This window comes from Ceratotherium simum, chromosome 32, assembly GCF_057802395.1.
Source record: "Ceratotherium simum simum isolate JZ-2026a chromosome 32, ASM5780239v1, whole genome shotgun sequence".
NCBI lineage: Eukaryota > Metazoa > Chordata > Mammalia > Perissodactyla > Rhinocerotidae > Ceratotherium > Ceratotherium simum.
This window is the reverse complement of record NC_141931.1, coordinates 28810016-28827716: the sequence shown is the minus strand read 5'-3', so window position 1 is coordinate 28827716 and position 17701 is coordinate 28810016. Positions and strand designations below refer to the sequence as shown.

The following is a 17701-nucleotide window of genomic DNA, read 5'->3' as shown; positions in this document are numbered from 1 at the left end:
AACTTCTTGAAAAAATATTGTGGAATGCAGAGTAGTCAGCGCCTCTGATTAAGGCATATGGAAATGTGAGACCATATGGAGTTGTCTCCCAACAGACACTTATGTATTTCTAACAGTCAGTACTCCTTATGTCCTTCATGGTCTTCTTTCTCCACTAGCCTGTAAACTCAAGACGCTGCTCATTTTAATTTAACCCTTGCCTATCTTATTTATTGTTAAAACAATCTCTGGCAAATAAAGAATGTTCAATAAAGTTTTTGTTGAATGAATAAATGAATCAATGGCAAAATAAACAAGAACAAATCAAAATGCCAAAACGTAGGTACACGATTAAGAAATTAAATCTATTAATAAGATGCACTGTTTTACAACAAGCAAAATATAATACTGGAAATTTTAATAATATTTGATAGCTTGGGAAAATACTTTCATTAAGTTAAAAAAAAGGATAAAATTGGTTTATTGAAGATTATTTCAATATTGTAAATAAACACATACCCCATATTTCTTTAGGAAAATCATTAAGGAAAATTCACCAAAATTCAAGAAATTTTAAATGAGCTAATTACAAGTTGTTTTTATTGTCTTTCTTTTGTTTTTTATTGTATAGTTATCTATAATTTGTATATATTATTTTAATAATCACAAAATGCAAACATCCTTATTTTGAAGTCTTTATTATTTCATAAAATGAAAATGAAAAAAAAGAGAGGACAGCATCCTGAAACTAGAGACACTGCTTTGAATCAACCCCACCAAGTACAGAAATCCTCTCCACACCTGTAGAAGCAGGAAATTCTGGTGGAGCTCATGGTGGATAGCTGATGGTCAATATTCTTCAGAAAATGGATAATGAGGGTGATCAACAGCACTGAAAGAGAAGGAGGGATATTAATGCATTAACTGTGTCTTCACACCATCAAGGAGATGGATTCTTGCAGGATGTGGTCATGATGGGCTGACAACTAAATTCACAACCATGTCCCTCCTTCTACTCTGACACACATACGTGCAGTCTCCCTGTCCATGTGCAAACTACACCTGCATGCCCAATTCCCACATCCCCATGTAAATAAACGCCAAAGTGGCAGAGACTTTGATTTAAATGACAACTTATATTTATTTATAAGTAAGAACTACGGCTAAAATGCTGTGGTCTTTTCAGCACCAGGTGTAACTTTTTTCCCTAGCCAGTGAGAATGATCATGGTAAGGATTTTGCTGCTCTTTTTCACACATTCATTCAACTAATATGTACTGAGCACCCTCAACAATCCAGAGTCCCTCCATTAAGGAACTTCTAGTCTATTGAGGAGACAACATGTACACCTACATAACCACACCTACAAAATGTCATTACAGTTTTCTGCATTGATAATTCATAAGAATACTTGTTATTCAATCATTAATATTATTGTTGTTTTCCATTTTTTTCCATGTTATTATTTTCCTTTTTAAATTTGTCCTTTTCAATTCAATTTCATTGAAGAGTGCATTCTGAGCAATCCTATGGGCCAAGAGCTGTGCTGTTGACATAGGACCACAAAGATGAGTGCAACTAGGCATTCACAGCCTAATGAAGGAGATCATAGACTTATACTTAATAGCCTTTGTGAAGAGAAAAGTTATTTTCTCAGAATCATGATATAATTTTACAAACAAGAAGGATAATTTTGTGATCTTTCTTTTGGAACTCAATCTTTACTCTATAACTATAATTTTATTCCTCTTATCTCTAAACTCCCTCCCAAACTTCTCAGTTCGATGAGTGTTCTTTCTCTTCATCCTGAGATGCTCCTGCAGTAACTGAACACCTGGAATACTACATTTGTGAACAAGTCAAAGTCAAAGGAGGTGGAGGCTCCCAGGGGATGGTCTCCTGATGGACAAAGACCACCCTGGAGTAAGACTTGCCACAAGAAACAGAGAATCCAGATGAAGTCGTTTTGGGGTGTGCCACTGGGAGCACATCAGTCACTAATGTTAGGGTCAGTTAATTTCATGATCCATTTAAAATTCAGTATGGGGAGATGTCACGGCTGAAGAAATGGGAGTTGTGATGGGAAAAGAGACCAATGAAGAGATAAATTTGGAAGAAATGGATACTATCTTGGAACAGAAATGCCCATTAAGAGAAATGTCACTGGACACTTTGGAGAGTTAGTGGAAGCAGGGCCACAGTAGGACTTGCACAGAACCTATACACATTTGCCTTCCTGGGCCCCTTCCTCCAAAAAATATTAATGTTACATTTCACTGTTGTGTAAGGATAAAAATGAATAGAACACAGCCTGGATTCATTCTTATGTTTGCATTATTAATATAATCATTTTTTCTCCTGATTTTAAAAGGAATTAAAGATGATACATTTTGTAGGCTCCTAAAAGTATAGTGGGCTGTAGGCATTGTGCCTTCCCTGTTGAATGGGTAAGTGGCCCTGTGTGGAAGCTCACCAGACACAGAGACTAGGGGATTAAAATTAGTGAATTTCCCATGATGCAAACTCTGGCTATTTTACTTGTGGCTTGGCTTGGGCCTCACTCAATTTTATGTTGGGTCAGAGACTGAGCCCTGGAGTCACCTCTGGTCTGAGTCTACAGGAAGCTCCTGTTTTACTCCTACACCAGAAATCAGGTCTGTGTTCCTGATATAGAGAAGTCTACTTCCTTTGTTAACCTGCATGCTACAGAAAACAACCTGTGAAAAACAATCTACAGGTCACTTACAAGAGGAATTTACAATATCTGAAATTTCTGTTGAGGCCGTCGATTGTTTTCATGTCTTCTGCAGTCAATTCAAAGTCAAAAACCTGAAATGAGGGAGAGGATCACATTAAACTCTCCCCCAAGGCAGCTGGCTTCTCCCTGGGAACTTGAGGACTTTCCAGCTGGATGGAGGCAAGGAGAGCGTCCAGGGAAGCCCTCCCTGTCATCAGCTTCCAGGCGTAGTGGCCTGAGAAGTCTTCTGCCTGTGGTCTCCACCTCTCCTTCCCCACTCCCTCTCCTTCTCTCTCCACTTCACAAAAGAAAGGCTCACAACTCATCAGTCCTAAATCTTTCCAAGTGAATTGACTGTGACAGAAAAGAAAAAAACAAAGGGACAATAGGACAGTCTGGACAGAATACTTGCTGACATGATCCAACTTTAGTCAGATTTTTCCTTCCCCATCAACTCCTAGAATTTGACAGCCTTGAACTCAAGCAAGTATTGGGAGGAAGAGCAACTCTCCATTAGGTTGTCTCCAAGTATCTGTCACCCTTCAGAAAAAGCATTCCCTTATCAACCATCTGACTATATCCCCCGCTCATGCCAACTCCAAACACCATTGTCTCTCTTGTGGTGTTTACTCTTCCCTGTAAAAGAAAACTCTTTCTGATTGATATTTGCGACATGTCTTACATTCAGAGAGTTATCCCTTTCAATAAAGTTTCTTTTCTTTAAGTATTGATGTTTTTTTATTTTTCAATGCATAGCCCCTAATGGAGACTTTAATAGCAAAGCAGACTCATCTTTGGTGAGAAATATGAAAGTGGGAAGCTCATTATTTAATAGCAGGGACAACTTATGGAAAACTCAGTGCCTTATCTTTCTATCTGTCTGTCTATCTAACTATCTATCTGTCTGTCAGCTACCTGTCCACCTGTCATTCATCTTAAAAATATACTCCAAAAGTGATTTGGTTATCATAAGCATATGTATTAACATGTTGAACTGAACTGAAAAATAAAATGGGAAATTTTTCTGATTGGTTTAACTATGAGATTTATATTTGTGTATTTGATATTTTTATAGATTGAACTAAATCTACAGCTTCAAGGTTTTAGAGCAAATACATTATAAATAATATGCTCTGAATGTCTTCTTCTGCAAATATTAAACTCGTGACAGAATTTTTAGCTGTTGCCTTAAAACGGGATAGAGTGTAAGTAGTTTTTCACAATTCTCATGAGGTTGACAACAAAATAAGTTGAAGACCACTGATTGAACTAAGGGATCAAGAGATGTATGAGGGAGAATTTACAGAAAAACTTTACCTGTTCGTTTGATAATTTCATCCATCTATAAACTTGTATATCTAGATCCTACCTCCAAAGAGCTCTTCTGGGGCAAATGTGCGAAAAGATGACCCAGGAGAATCACTATATATAGAGTTTCATTGTCTAGAGAGCACAGAGACATGTAAGCTAACAATTTTAGTTTAATAAAGAAAAACTATCTAACAGAGCCATGCCAAGTGCCATGGTGGTCAACAATGGTGCTGAGGTGTTGTGATGGTTTAAGAAAGCAGCTAATGCTATTTGGTTTGATATTGACAAACAAATAGGGGCTCATCCAGTAGAGTCGGGAAGGAGAGGAACCTTGGTTTTAAAGGTTCCTCTGCAAAGAAGGACTCCTAAAACAGATGGAAAAACAGAGATGAAATGTGCTCAGTGTCATACAGGTAGGAGGCGGCAAAGTCGGTCCTAGAGGCCATAATACTTAGGACTCTAAGGCCAGTGCTCTCCCTTCCCACCCTTCCAAGCTGCCCTCATAGAACACAGAGAGAGATACATAGGATTGAATGAACATGTGTGGGGGTTGAAAGGCAAGAGAGATGGCCCCACAGCAGCACTGGTTCCTCCCTCTGGAGAGACCCTTCAGCCTGTACCTGGAAGTTCTCTTTGATTCTCTTCTCATTGAAACTCTTGGCCAGGACCACCACCCCCCGCTGCAGCTGGTAACGCAGGGCAACCTGGCCTGGGCTTCGGTTGTGTTTCTTGGCAATGGCATTCAAGATTGGATCCTCCAAGAGATATGGACTATCCCTTTCCACCCTGAAAACAAAAATCAAAACATACATATTTGAAGGGTACTGGACTGAAAATCCAGATTAATCTTTTCTCCATGTACCTCAGGTAATTCGGAGAAGTAGGCATAATACGGTATGATTAAAAAAGAGTTTCATGAATATTCATAGAGATTCATGCATAATAGTACCAAACTGGAAACCACTAATATTTCCATTGATGGGTGAATGGAGAAGCAACTTGTGGCATTTATGTCCATACAATGGAATACTACTACTCAGCAGTAAAGGAGATTGAAGAAGATACTTGCAACAACGTGGATAAATCTTACAGATGTTATGCTCAGCCAAAGAAGCTGGAGAGAAAACGGTATATATTCTATGACTTCTTATATAAATGAAGTACTAGAACATACCAAATAATCTAAGTTGAAAAAGAAATCAGACTGATGGTTGCCTGGGATGGGGACGAATGGTCTGAAAAGGAACACAAAAGAACTTTGTTGGGAGAGAGAAAGTTTCTGTTTCATGACAGGGGTCGGGTTATAGAGTATATACATTTTTCAAAATTAGACAACTAAGATTCATGCATGACAAGCTGTGCAAATTTTACTTTAAGAAATTATTTAAATTGGGCTGGCCCAGTGGTGTAGCCATTAAGTGCACGTGCTCTGCCCCAGCTGCCCAGTGTTCTCAGGTTCGGATCCTGGGCGTGCAGCGACACACCACTTGTCAAGCCATGCTGTGGCGGCGTCCCATATAAAGTGGGGGAAGATGGGCATGGATGTTCGCCCAGGGCCAGTCTTCCCCAGCAAAAAGGAGGTGGATTGGCATCGGATGTTAGCTCAGGGCTGATCTTCCTCACAGAAAAAAAAAAAAAGATTTACCTTAAATCACTTTACAAAATAATATTTAGGGTGGGTTTGGAGTAGATTTATGTAGAGAGGAAACAGAACGAAAGAATCTTGGTGATGGTTGAATCCCAAGGATGGTACCTGGGATTCACTACACTATTTTTTTTTTATTTAGGTAACATTGGTTTATAACGTTACATGAATTTCACGTGTACATCATTATACTTTGATTTCTGTGTAGACTACATCATGTTCACGCCCCAAGATACCATCCATCAATACACATGTCCTGTCACCATTTTCACCCTCCTCCCTCCCCACTCCCCCTAAGGTAACCACCTCTCTAATCTCTGTATCTGTTTGTTTGTTGTTGTTGTTTTTATCTTTGACTTATGAGTGAGATCATATGGTATGTCTCTGTCTGAGTTATTTCACTTAAGATAATACCCTCAAGGCCCATCCATGTTATCAAAAATGTGAAGATATAATCTTTATTGTGGCTGAATAGTAGTTCATTGTGTATAAATACCACTTCTTTTTTATCCATTAATCCAGTGATCACTACAGTGTTGTGTTCACAATTTATATTTGAAATTTTCCACAATAAAATGCTAAAAATTAACTTAAAAAAAGTGTTTCTTTGGGGTTGGTCCTGTGGCGTAGCAGTTAAATGAACATGCTCCACTGCTGGCAGTCCGGGTTCAGATCCCAGGCATGCACAGATGCATTGCTAGTCAGGCTGTGGGCTCTGGGCTGACCTTCCTCACAAAAAAATAAATAAATAAAGTGTTTCTTCATCAATAGAGTTGCTGACATAGGTTCACTCTGATATTCTCATTACCATTTTGGGTCTCTATGTGACCCCAGGGCACTGTAGGCAACTACAACAATATCCTTGGTCTTGCAGAACTCCAGTAGTTTGCTCTGGTTGAGGTAAGGGTGACATTCCACCTGTAAGTTGACAAGATCAAAAAGTATCAGAATACAAAGCCAATAACATGTAAATCTGAAAAGACTTTGAAGGAATATCTAACACTACATTAATCTATGTACTATATTTTTCAGATTGGTGCTTTTTTCCCATGTACATTCTGAAAATACCTTCAAATGTTGTTGGTTTTCAGAAATGATCAAACAATTCTCATTTTATATTTTGCTTAGTGTTTAAAATGATTAAAGACTCGTACAACCAGGTTGTGGCCTCTAAATGTCATTTCCTACTGAAAGTAACCAAGATTTCTTAGAAAAATGGCTGATTGTGGGTCTGGGCAAAAAGCTACAAATTGAGCCTACAACAATTACACTCTAGAAAATGAATAAGAAAGGAAAGACAATGAGGCATGTCAAAGGACTCAAGAAATCACTTGATGAGGCTAGAAAATGGTGATAATCTGATCATCAATAAGAAAAGTAACTACATTGGATAGGAAAACATCATATTTGTTAAAATTCATGAATTCACAATGACATATGTATGTGATCAAGTATTTCTATGTACCCTCCAATATACAAGGGTACAAAATACAGTATCGTATCAAACTGTATCACAGGGATCAATCAGTTACATCAATTGTGTGGGAAGACTTAAAGGAAAAACAGCTTAGTTTATTTCACAAATTAATTGGAGAGAAAGAAAAGAAAAAGAAAAAGAAGCAGGAGGAGGGGGAAGGAGGGGGAAAGGGAGGGACACATTTTGACATATTTTGAATTATTTTCTAGAAGCAGATTCCTAGAAATGAAATAACTAAGACAAAGTGTATAAATATTTGAATGGTGTCTGGAATAATTTTCAATCTGTTTTACAGAAAAGCTATACAGCTTTACAATGTCACAGTGTTTAAAAATTGGCAGCCTTGGGTGTTATTTTTAGAAATTATTTCCTTTAATCATATTTTCCCATTTCCTCACTTTCCACTCCTTTGCTTTTCTCTCTGGCTTTTTCTCTCAGCTCTGTGTAACTGTTCCTGCAAGGTTTCACCGACTCCATGTAATTAACCCAATAACTGTTTGCATCCCTATTTGGATTGGCTGCTACTCAGCAGGACCCACCCTATGGCTCACAGAAATCTTTTCATGCCTCTTCTTTGGCTTTCCTGACACCATACTCTCCTCATTTTCTCTCTCCCTCTCTGGCAATCTCCTCTTCAATCTCCTAACCAGTGCTTCTTTGCCTAATCCTTAAATATTGACTTAATGACGATCCATGAAGAAATGATTCAAAAATATAGCCCTGACTGCCTTCCTGAGCTCTAGACCACTATTGCCATCTGCCAACTCAGTGTTTCCACTTGGACGTCTCATAGGAACCTCACACCCACCTCTGAAGTATTGAACCAATACTCTTCCCATGCCATTCAACCTGTTCCTTCTTTGGCATTTCCTATGGCAGTAAAAGGAGCTACGATTACACAAGTGACATCAAGACAGAAATTTTATGGACTGTTAATTGAGGGAGAATGAGTGAAGGGCAGAAAGCAATGAAGACCTAGTGGGCTCCAGGCTCACCTGGTTGCAGACGGGCCTGTGCCTGAGCCCTGGTTTGTTCAGGATCATCTCCAGCTGTGTGTGGTTGAAATTGGACACCCCAATGGACTTGGTTAATCCTGCATCTTTACACTTCTCCAGAGCCTGGGGAGGAAGGAAATGTGTGGTAAACGGTTCGTGTACTTTGGCCCTCTCATTTGACATTGAATGTTTTAAAAACAGGAAATCTGTTATCACATATATCATGATTTGACTGAACCCATTTTATCGCTTGAATACATTTCCTAATGTCCTTTACTGCTATACACATATATTTTGTCTCCTTGATTCTATTACATGGACATCCAGGATGATAAATAGACATGAAGACGCTTTCAATTTCCCTCCTCATCCCCTTCCATGTGCTTGTTTCCAGTTGACATTTAATAGCGACTGGATTAGCTATTGTGCAATGGTGTCTCAGTCAAGGGCGAAGAGAAACCCTCAGGATTTCCTAGTAGAGTGTTTGGCTGCTTATTCTTTCCTAGAAGGGTGGAAGATGTGGTGGGAAGGGCTACATAAGTGCATGCTTCACTCTCCTATAGTCCACTCTGCTGCTAAGTCAGACAAAGCTTTCCCTCCTTCCATGACTTGTTTGTCCATCTTGGGATGGAGCGCTAACTCCTCTTAAGTTTGACTGAATATCACTTATAGGGCTCCTAGGCTCAGCCTTATGATTGAGCAAAGAAATCCATACTTAAAACCACAGAAGTTTAGATGAAGAATAGGCCTTAGAGGTCATCCCATTCAGCTCCCTTCCTTTACAGATGAGAACACCATGCTATAGAGAAGTGTAGCAATGTGGCCGAGGACAGACAGCTGATTGGGCCAGACCCCATTCTTTATGACTCTAATCCAGTGATCTCCACCTCGTCACTCAGAGTCTCTTGTACATCAGTGGAGGTACTTACCTCCCATGTGTCACGAAAGTCCACTGTATCTATAATTATTTTCCCACTGGAGTCTTTTGGCTCAAGCTCCTCCCCAGGCTGGAATATGGAGAAGAGAGAGGATAAAGAAGAGTTTTTTTTTTTTCCTTTTTAAGAATTACTTTCCTGTGCCTAAGGAGCTTGGTCACAAAACCTACAAGAGCCTAATCGGAGTTTTTGTGTGTGTATGTATCTGTGTGTGTGTGTGTGTCTGTGTGTGTGTGTGTCTGTGTTATAAGGGAAGATATGGGAGGAAGAAAGATCAGCAGCACCTGAGAGACTGTAGCAAAGTGCCCCTCCCCCAGTAACCTCTGCCCTTCTATCCACACAAACCCCTGAACTTCACTAAGAATGAATTCTCCCCCAAGGTTGGAATTGATTTCATTTCCCAGGGACACACTGGTTTGGACTTACCTTTACTATTGAGGAATGTGTTTTATCTCCAGCTTATGATAATGCAACTCAGAGATAGTGAGGATACCAGGTGTGCTCAGTGAACATCCACTGTCACTGATCCTTTGGATCAGCAAAGCCCAAAGGACCCCAGTGGTGTAAAATGCACCATCCTAGGGTGTTTCACTCTTGATTGTGACTGAGAGGTCCATATGGGAGAGACTTTCCCCCTAAAGAGGTGGGGATTTCCCATTGTATCTCAGCAGTCTGTTGTAACTCAACTTTCTTGAGGACCCTAATCACTAAGAGACTACAGACAGCAGCATGTCACTTAGACATGTAAGGTGGTGTCCTCAATTCTTTGAGGTGGAGACACTGAGATCATTGAATTTCAGTGCTTCTGAAGGCTATGGGATGAGGATAAAAAAGTTTTTGACAGTGAAGCGACACAACTGTCAAGGAGACTTGTAAATCATTTAGCAATTCTATCCACCACATTCAAACCTACTTCTCTCAGTAAGAACTCAGAAAACCCAGCCAGAATGAGAGAAGGGAGGTGCAACAGCAGTGATGAAATACTCTTTGGCATACCAGGGAAAAGCAGAAGCTGACCTTCATAGCAATTGGAAAATGAATGATGAAGAGATTGACATAGTCCAGTCCAAGTTTCTTCAGTGATCTTTCCAGGGCTGGTTGAACCAATTCTGGTCGAAGGCAGGTAAGCCAAAGCTGCATTGATAAAAATAAATAAAAAATGGCTTATTATGTCCCACATTTGTGGACCCAAATTAAACCTCATAGTTGAAAGATTGAGAAGTGAGTAACAAACCACTGTGGTAGTCTAAAAATAAGAGCTGTTGGGGATAAATTTATATGACAATATAAATGAGCTTCTCAAGGGGAACTGAGATCTATTTGAGTGACTCTAAGGAAAGTGTACAAATACTTGGATGGCTGAGGAAAAGCAACCCAAATGTTTCAAGGATTAGAAAAGTCATCTCTGGAAGGAAAGTCAAGAAATGTGAGGTAAGGGGAAAAGGAACCTATTGCCCCATATAATAAATGCCTGGAAAGAGCTCTGCTGAGAGGCCTACAATCTTACTACATGTTATCACTGATGTTGAAATACATAGGATTATTCTGTAGAGACCTCAGATCTCTTGACATTGGAAGCAGAGTTTTCCACCTCAGAAAATTATACACATTTCCGTAAACTCAATGCTGACATGAAAGAACTATTTCCTAGTCTGGCTCCCTTTTCTTAATAATATGTTATTCTCACTAGGATATGACCTGAGAGAATCTGCTGAAGGATAAAAGGAGTGTACTCACTCCATAGTGGCTCAGTCCTTCCTTACGACAGATGAAGTATCATTATTTGCGCTTGACATATGAATGCTGACTGATGATCAGAGAGGTTGAGCAAAGGGGTCCCACCCTTAACACATTTCAGGGCAAAGCAAGCTTTTACTGTATTTCTATCATGGGCCTTTGCAATATTAGGAGATAAACAAATTAGTCAAAATAATACCATTTTTTTTTTTTTTACAAAATATTGTATCTGTGATGACAGCAACCTCTCATCACTCCCCTCACAGCACCTTGGTGGTGTAGAATATGTCCTCTCTCTTCACAGTACCATCCGCCATCTTGTCTCGGATGGCCTTGCCAATCTCCTCCTCATTTTGATAGAGGTGTGCCGAGTCGATGTGACGGAAACCTACATCAATAGCCACTTTGGTGGCCTCTTCAGCCTTGCTCTTAGGAACCTATAAAATATTAACAAGAAGGGTTGGAAATACACCCGACTCAGAGGGAAGCAATTTATTTCCTTCATAGCAGTTTCACCAGTTGTCTCTCCCTATCTCCCATTCCCCTGCTTGATGGTGCAAGCCTTGGTAAGAAACCTTTTGTTTCTCCTAGAGGGGTAGAGACTAAACTCAAATATGACGTCTAATCTGAAATAACTTAGTGAAATGGGCTTCACCATAGAACACAGAGAATCCAGTCTCTCTCAATAAAGGATTCGTTGTAAAGAGGTAACTAACAGGAGAACTTCTGACATATGGAGAAAAAGTCTAAAGATATAGATGGGGAGAGATGTTGATCTATATGTAGAGGTAGATATAGGTATAGCGATAGAGATATAGAGATACATATAAGTATAGATGATATAGATATAGATACGAATATAGATTCCAGTATCTATTTTGAGGCTAGAATTGGAAATGAGTCCATAATATCCATTCTCCATCCAGTTTCCACTCAACTGGGCTCTTAAAGTCATTAATGTGTTTTTTGTTGTTGTTGTTATCTTTCATATCCCAGGTTCTCTCTTTCAATATTTATGCAAGAAATATTCAAGTGCCTCATGTGTGCCTGATATTGTGCTAGACCCTAGATCCCTGGGAATTTAACCATTAACGAAAGAGACCTGCATAAAACTCCTAAAAGTAAACATAGTGGTAAGCTCCTTGACATTGGTCTTGACAATCATGCTTTGGATTAGACACCAAAAGCAAAGGCAATAAATGAAAAAATAAATAGATGGGACTACATTAAAATAAAAAGCTTCTGCACAGAAAAGGAAACCACCAACAAAATTAAATGGCAATCGGTGGAATGGGAGAAAATATTTGCAAATCACGTCTGATAAGGTGTTAATACTCTAAATATACAAAGAAGGCATACAGTTGAATAGCAAAACAATAAATAACCCAATTTAAAAATGGGCAAAGGATCTGAATAGACGTTTTTCCAAGGAAGACATACAAATAGTCAATGGGTACCTTCGAAGGTGCTCAACATCACAAATCATCAGGGAAATGCAATACAAAACCACAATGAAATATCACCTCACACCTGTTAGGATGGCTATTATCAAAAAGACAAGAGATAACAAATGCTAGGAAAGATGTGGAGAAAAGGGAACCATTGTGCTCTGTTCGTGGGAATGTAAATTGGTACAACCACTGAGGAAAACAATGTGGTGTTGTGTCAAGAAATTAAAGATAGAATTACTATCTGCTCCAGCAATTCCACTTCTGCATATTTGTCTAGAGGAAACAAACTCATTATCTCAAAGGGATATCTGTACTTTCTTGTTCATTTCAGCATTATTCCTAATAGCTAAAGTATGAAAACAACCTAAGTGTCCACTGATGGATGAATGGATAAAGAATATATGGTATATGTATACAATGGAATATTATTCAGCTTTGGACAAGAAGAAAAGCTTGTCATTTGTAAAAACATAGATGAAGCTGGAGGATATTATACTAAGTGAAATAAGGCAGACAGGTAAAGACAAATACTGTAAGGTGGAATCTGAAAAAAATTCAAATTCATAGAAAGAGTAGAAAAGTGCTTGCCAGGGGCTAGATGTTGGAGCAAAATGGGAGCGGTTGGTAAAATGGTACAAACTTTCAGCAATAAGAAAAATAAGGTCAGAGGTCTAATGATCTAACATGGTAATTATATTTGATAATACTATATTGTATAACTGAATTTTGTTAGAGAATATAATTTAAATGTTCTCAACAAGGAAAAAAAAGTTCAATATAGGAAGTGATCCTTGTGTTAAGCTTCAGGAGTAGAATCTTTTCACAAAGTGTACATGTACCACGTCATCATGTCACACATTTTACTCATCTTAGAATTTTGTCAATTTTACCTGAAAAAAGTTGAAATAAAATTGAAAAAAATAAAGCATACCAATTGGTTTAAAGGGAAAATAATAGTTAATTTTTAGAAAGCTTGTAAGGAGGATTAAATGAGAAGTGTACTATATGGAGTCCATTATTGTGACAGACACAGTTGTCACTCTACCTATATCTGCTAGGCACTCAATGTATCCGTGTAGACTGACCTAGACTTCCAACTGTGAGCACCTATGGCTCTGCATGGGGGATTTCTATGACCACCAGAGTCTCCAGGAGAGGCTGTCAATAATTTGGTAAAGAGGATATCTTGTCCCCTGGATGCTACTTAGCCTCTGTACTACTAGTGCCTACACAATGGGCTCATGAATGGAATAGCCATAGTGGAAGAGATTAAGATTACGCATGGGTCAATCTCATGGCCAACACCAAAGTTGTTTGAGCTACCGCTATTTTGATATGGGTGACTGTCAGCAGCAGCAGAGACTAACACTGAGATTTGGTAAGGCATCCTTCTGCTAGGAGAAAGGCCAAGCACTCAGTGGCAAGTTGACTACATTAAACTCTCCATCTAACTGGGGATGGAAGCCACAATTCATCTTTACTGAGACTGATAACATTATATTATGAGTTGCTATCTCTTTTCCCAATTCCTCAGACAGCTTACTATGTAAGGGCTACAGAGAGTTGGATTTATCCTTATAGGATCCCATGTAGCATTGCCTAGTTGTTCTATTCTCTATGGTCCTCTTCCCTATTTAACAACAGTAATAAAAATTGGATATAATCTAAGTAAGACATACACTATGCTTAAGCTATAATGGTGTATACATTGGATAATTATGTCATTGCAAACAAACTGGCCCTGTCTGACTGCTATTAGCTATTGATATTTCGTGTCATAGCTCTACCAAGACAGAGCATATTGGTTTCTGTAACTTATAGGTGCAATCCCTCCAAAGTAACCACGAAGCTGCCCCTACCTCATTTTGACCAGTGTTTGACACTTTTTAAGTGTATTGCAGTCAACCACATGGATGTGTGTATTATACATTTGATGAGAAGCAGAATTCTGTCTCCATTGTTACTTTATGCTGCCTATGTCTTCCTTTCTAATACCTAATACTTGGAATGAGTGGCTTCTGATACAACAAAGGTTTCAATGTTGGAAACCTCTGGCAAATTGATTGTCAAATACTTCCAGCACCAAGAAACTTACAGCAAAGCTACTACGAACTGGTCATGTTACTTGTATTTTCCTCCTGTGCCCAGTGTGCATCAGGGATTTCTAACAAAGAGAAGAGAGACTCAGAATGAGGCAGCAGACGAGTTCACGGAGAGTAGCCTGAGCTTAGATTTTTACATGTGTAAGAAATAAGAATAATAGTTTACCTAGGAGAGGTGTTGAGGAATTAAAGATAATACATGGAAAGAACTTAAAATACATGGTAAGTATTCAATATATGTTAAGTAACCAAAATAATAATAATGATAACCGACCCTCAAAAGACCCAGCCCCTGAAGCCCCAGAGTGAACTGCTTGTCATGCCACTTAGTGAAAGCCAGAGATGGTGAAAAGGGTGCTCTCTCTTATTGACAGAGGTGAGAATTGAGATTCAAGGTGGTAAGAGATCCTAGTTAGTTCACCCAGATTATAGGAAGCCTATAATATGATCACAGTTCTGTCTGATTCAGTAGTCAATGCTAAATCACACTGTTATGGTCTGAGGCTCAGAAAAGTAAAATGATTTTACTTTAAAATCATAAAATTTGAACAAAACGATGAAAAAACCATCATCTTTTTTGACACTAGATTTAATATATGAACATGTGTGAAAAATATTGTACCAATAAGCACAATTCACCGAACTACTGGTCCTATCATATAATTGTCATCTCCACACAATCATGGTCACAAACGTGCACATACGTGCATCACATAAACAGCACATTTGAAGGGTGGAATATGTCTTCTCTCTTCACAGTGCCATCTTCAATGTTGCTTCATGGACTGTGCAACTGCCTTTTCATGATTTTACAAATGAGTGGAATCACTATGACAGAAGCCAGCATCTATAGCTAATTGGGTGACCTCCACAGCTTTGCCCTTAGGAACCCAGATGAGCAACTAAAGGTAGTAGTTGGATATACACATGACTGAGAGAGAGCTAAGGCACAAAGTTTGACCTTCCCAAGCATCAGCTTTTCCTCAAGTCTTAGGTTAGCTCTACATGTGTGGTGATGAACCCATGGAAGTTTGCCTAGGCCTTTCCTGGTAGTAATAAATGTTCAGCATCACATGAACGGTTTCAATTCTAGGCCAACACTGGTTAATCATTGACGGTCCCCAACCCCACATGTGGGGTCAATGATCGGCTGAAAAAATTCACAAGATTCAACATATTGATTTAGTAATGGATATGATTTATATTGTGAGAACTCACTAAGCAAAATCCATGAAGTGAAAAGGTACATGGAACGAAGTCCCAAGAAAGAAGGTGAAAACTTCTAAGAATGCTCTAGCAGTGTAGTCACACAGAACACACTAAATAAAAATTATATACAAATAAAAAATTAAATATTTAAGGTGCACAACATAATGTTTTTATACAAGTATACATTATGGAATGATTACCACTATTAAGTTAATTAACATATCATCACATCAGAAAGTTAACTTTTGTGTGTGTGGTGAGAACACTTAAGATCTCCTCTCTAGCAAATCTGAAGAATATAATACTTTATTATTAATGATAGTCACCATGCTGTACAACTGTACTCCAGAACTTACTAATCTTATAACTTAAAGTTTATACCTTTTGAACTATATCTCCCCATATTTCCCACTGCCTCCTCCCCCACTCCCTGGTCCGCATTCCTCTCTTCTTCTAGGAGTTTGACTTTTTTAGATTCCATATATAAGTGGGATCATGCAATGTTTGTCATTCTGTGTCTGGCTTATTTCACTTGCATAACGTGTTCCAGCTTCATCCATCCGCTTGCAAATGGCAGGATTTCCTTCTGTTTTAAGGCTGAATAATAATCCATTTCTTTGTAAGTATTTCAGAAGCTTTCTATTTCAGTGATGCTGTGAGGAACTAGTTACTTGGTAACTGCCATCAGCTGGGTATGCTCTTTCCTTAGGTGGAGGGGCATTCAAAGGTTTACCAAAAATGAGGCTTCAGTGGTGTCCTTGACTCTGCCCTCCCATTCATACCACTTTGCACTACAAGGTGAACAAATCCTGTCATCTGTCTCCAGAATGTTTCTCTGAACATTTACTCCTGTTTATAGATGAGAAAATGAGACTCAAAGTTTAGGTACTAATCACTTGTCATATAACTAAATAGTCTAAAGACAAAATTGGAAGACAAACTTCTAAGATTCCAGTCTAGTGACTTGTCCTCCTTGCTCCCTTTTGTGTCCAAGCTCCAACTCTATTTGCTTCAATTGAAAGAACTTTACAAAGGAAAAGAATTGAAATATTGCCCTGGAAGACTAACTTATTCCCTCAAATGATATACTTTCGGGATAAATTCCCAAGCAGTAGGAGAGGTATGAGGCAAACAACAGGTGGAGTATTTATGGCCTGACACTCAGCAGGCTACCCCACAGCAGAATAGCAACTCTTTCTCAACATTTGTCATTCGCCTCATCTCCAGAACCTTTTAGCACAAATATTTCTCTGGATCACGTCTTCTTGGTGGGAGGAAAAATTTCTTGAGTTGCAGAAGTAGACAGAGAAACCACTCCCATGCAATAACCCTCTAAGCAAGAGAGCTGATTATCAGTGTTCTTGACTGCTACGTTTCGTGGTTTTTTGTCAACCAGGAAAATAGATGGAAACTGGAGGAAAACTTGGAATAATCTGTGGGTGACCGCACGGTCAGACCCCAATGCAGACTGAACATTGGCTACTTTGTCTCTTTGTACAAGGAATAGTTCTAGCCTGGTTACAGGAATCAAGTGAGTCTCCCAGACTCACACAGGAACTCAATGATTTGACCACCTAGGTCAAATTCCACTCATGCTAGGTCTATTTTCTTTCTCATTCTCAAACCCAAGACCACCATTGTTACCTCATCAGGTGCATAGGTGCCAAATCCCAGTACAGGAATGTAGTGGCCATCATTCAGTTCCACACGCCAACATTTGGGATCCATTGTCTGTTAGGCCTCTGTCAAGCCGACTCTGTTTTATTCTTCTGCCTTCACAGGCTATGTTAATAACAGGAAAGTAACACGCAATCCACAGGACAGCTGTCAGCATATGGATTGTAGGAGGAGCAAGGTTAAAGCAGGAAGCCATGGAGTGAGAAGAGAATTGAAACTAGTTAATTTGTTTGTTTGTTTTTTCTCAAAGAGTAATCTTAGTGCATAAGTATCAAGTGATAAAGAAATCATTAATTTTTTGCAACAAGTAAATTCTTTTTCCTCAGGATTTGCACATATGAGTAAATTATTACAAGAGATTTGCTCCACAATTATTGACCACATGTTAGACTTGAAATTTCCAAATGCTAATCTATTTTTCTTCCTGCCATGATGAAGATTCTTCT

General features: G+C 38.9%; 1 protein-coding gene across 2 annotated transcripts; it reads right to left on the bottom strand.

Moving 5' to 3' along the window:
- Window positions 1–828: 828 nt before the first annotated feature.
- Window positions 829–17306, bottom strand: LOC101407491 (aldo-keto reductase family 1 member C15-like). 2 transcript variants are annotated; one of them, XM_087420909.1, is made up of 9 exons: window positions 17223–17306; window positions 11086–11253; window positions 10097–10213; window positions 9056–9151; window positions 8145–8267; window positions 6481–6590; window positions 4648–4813; window positions 2726–2808; window positions 829–871 (listed from the first exon to the last, which is right to left on the bottom strand). In XM_087420909.1, exons 1-9 carry the CDS (start codon window positions 17304–17306, stop codon window positions 829–831), a joined length of 990 nt encoding a protein of 329 aa, XP_087277035.1. The 2 variants fall into 2 exon arrangements, with proteins under 2 accessions (XP_087277035.1, XP_014639000.2); XM_014783514.2 differs by having other exon boundaries at window positions 9074–9151.
- Between the last annotated feature and the right edge of the window lie 395 nt (window positions 17307–17701).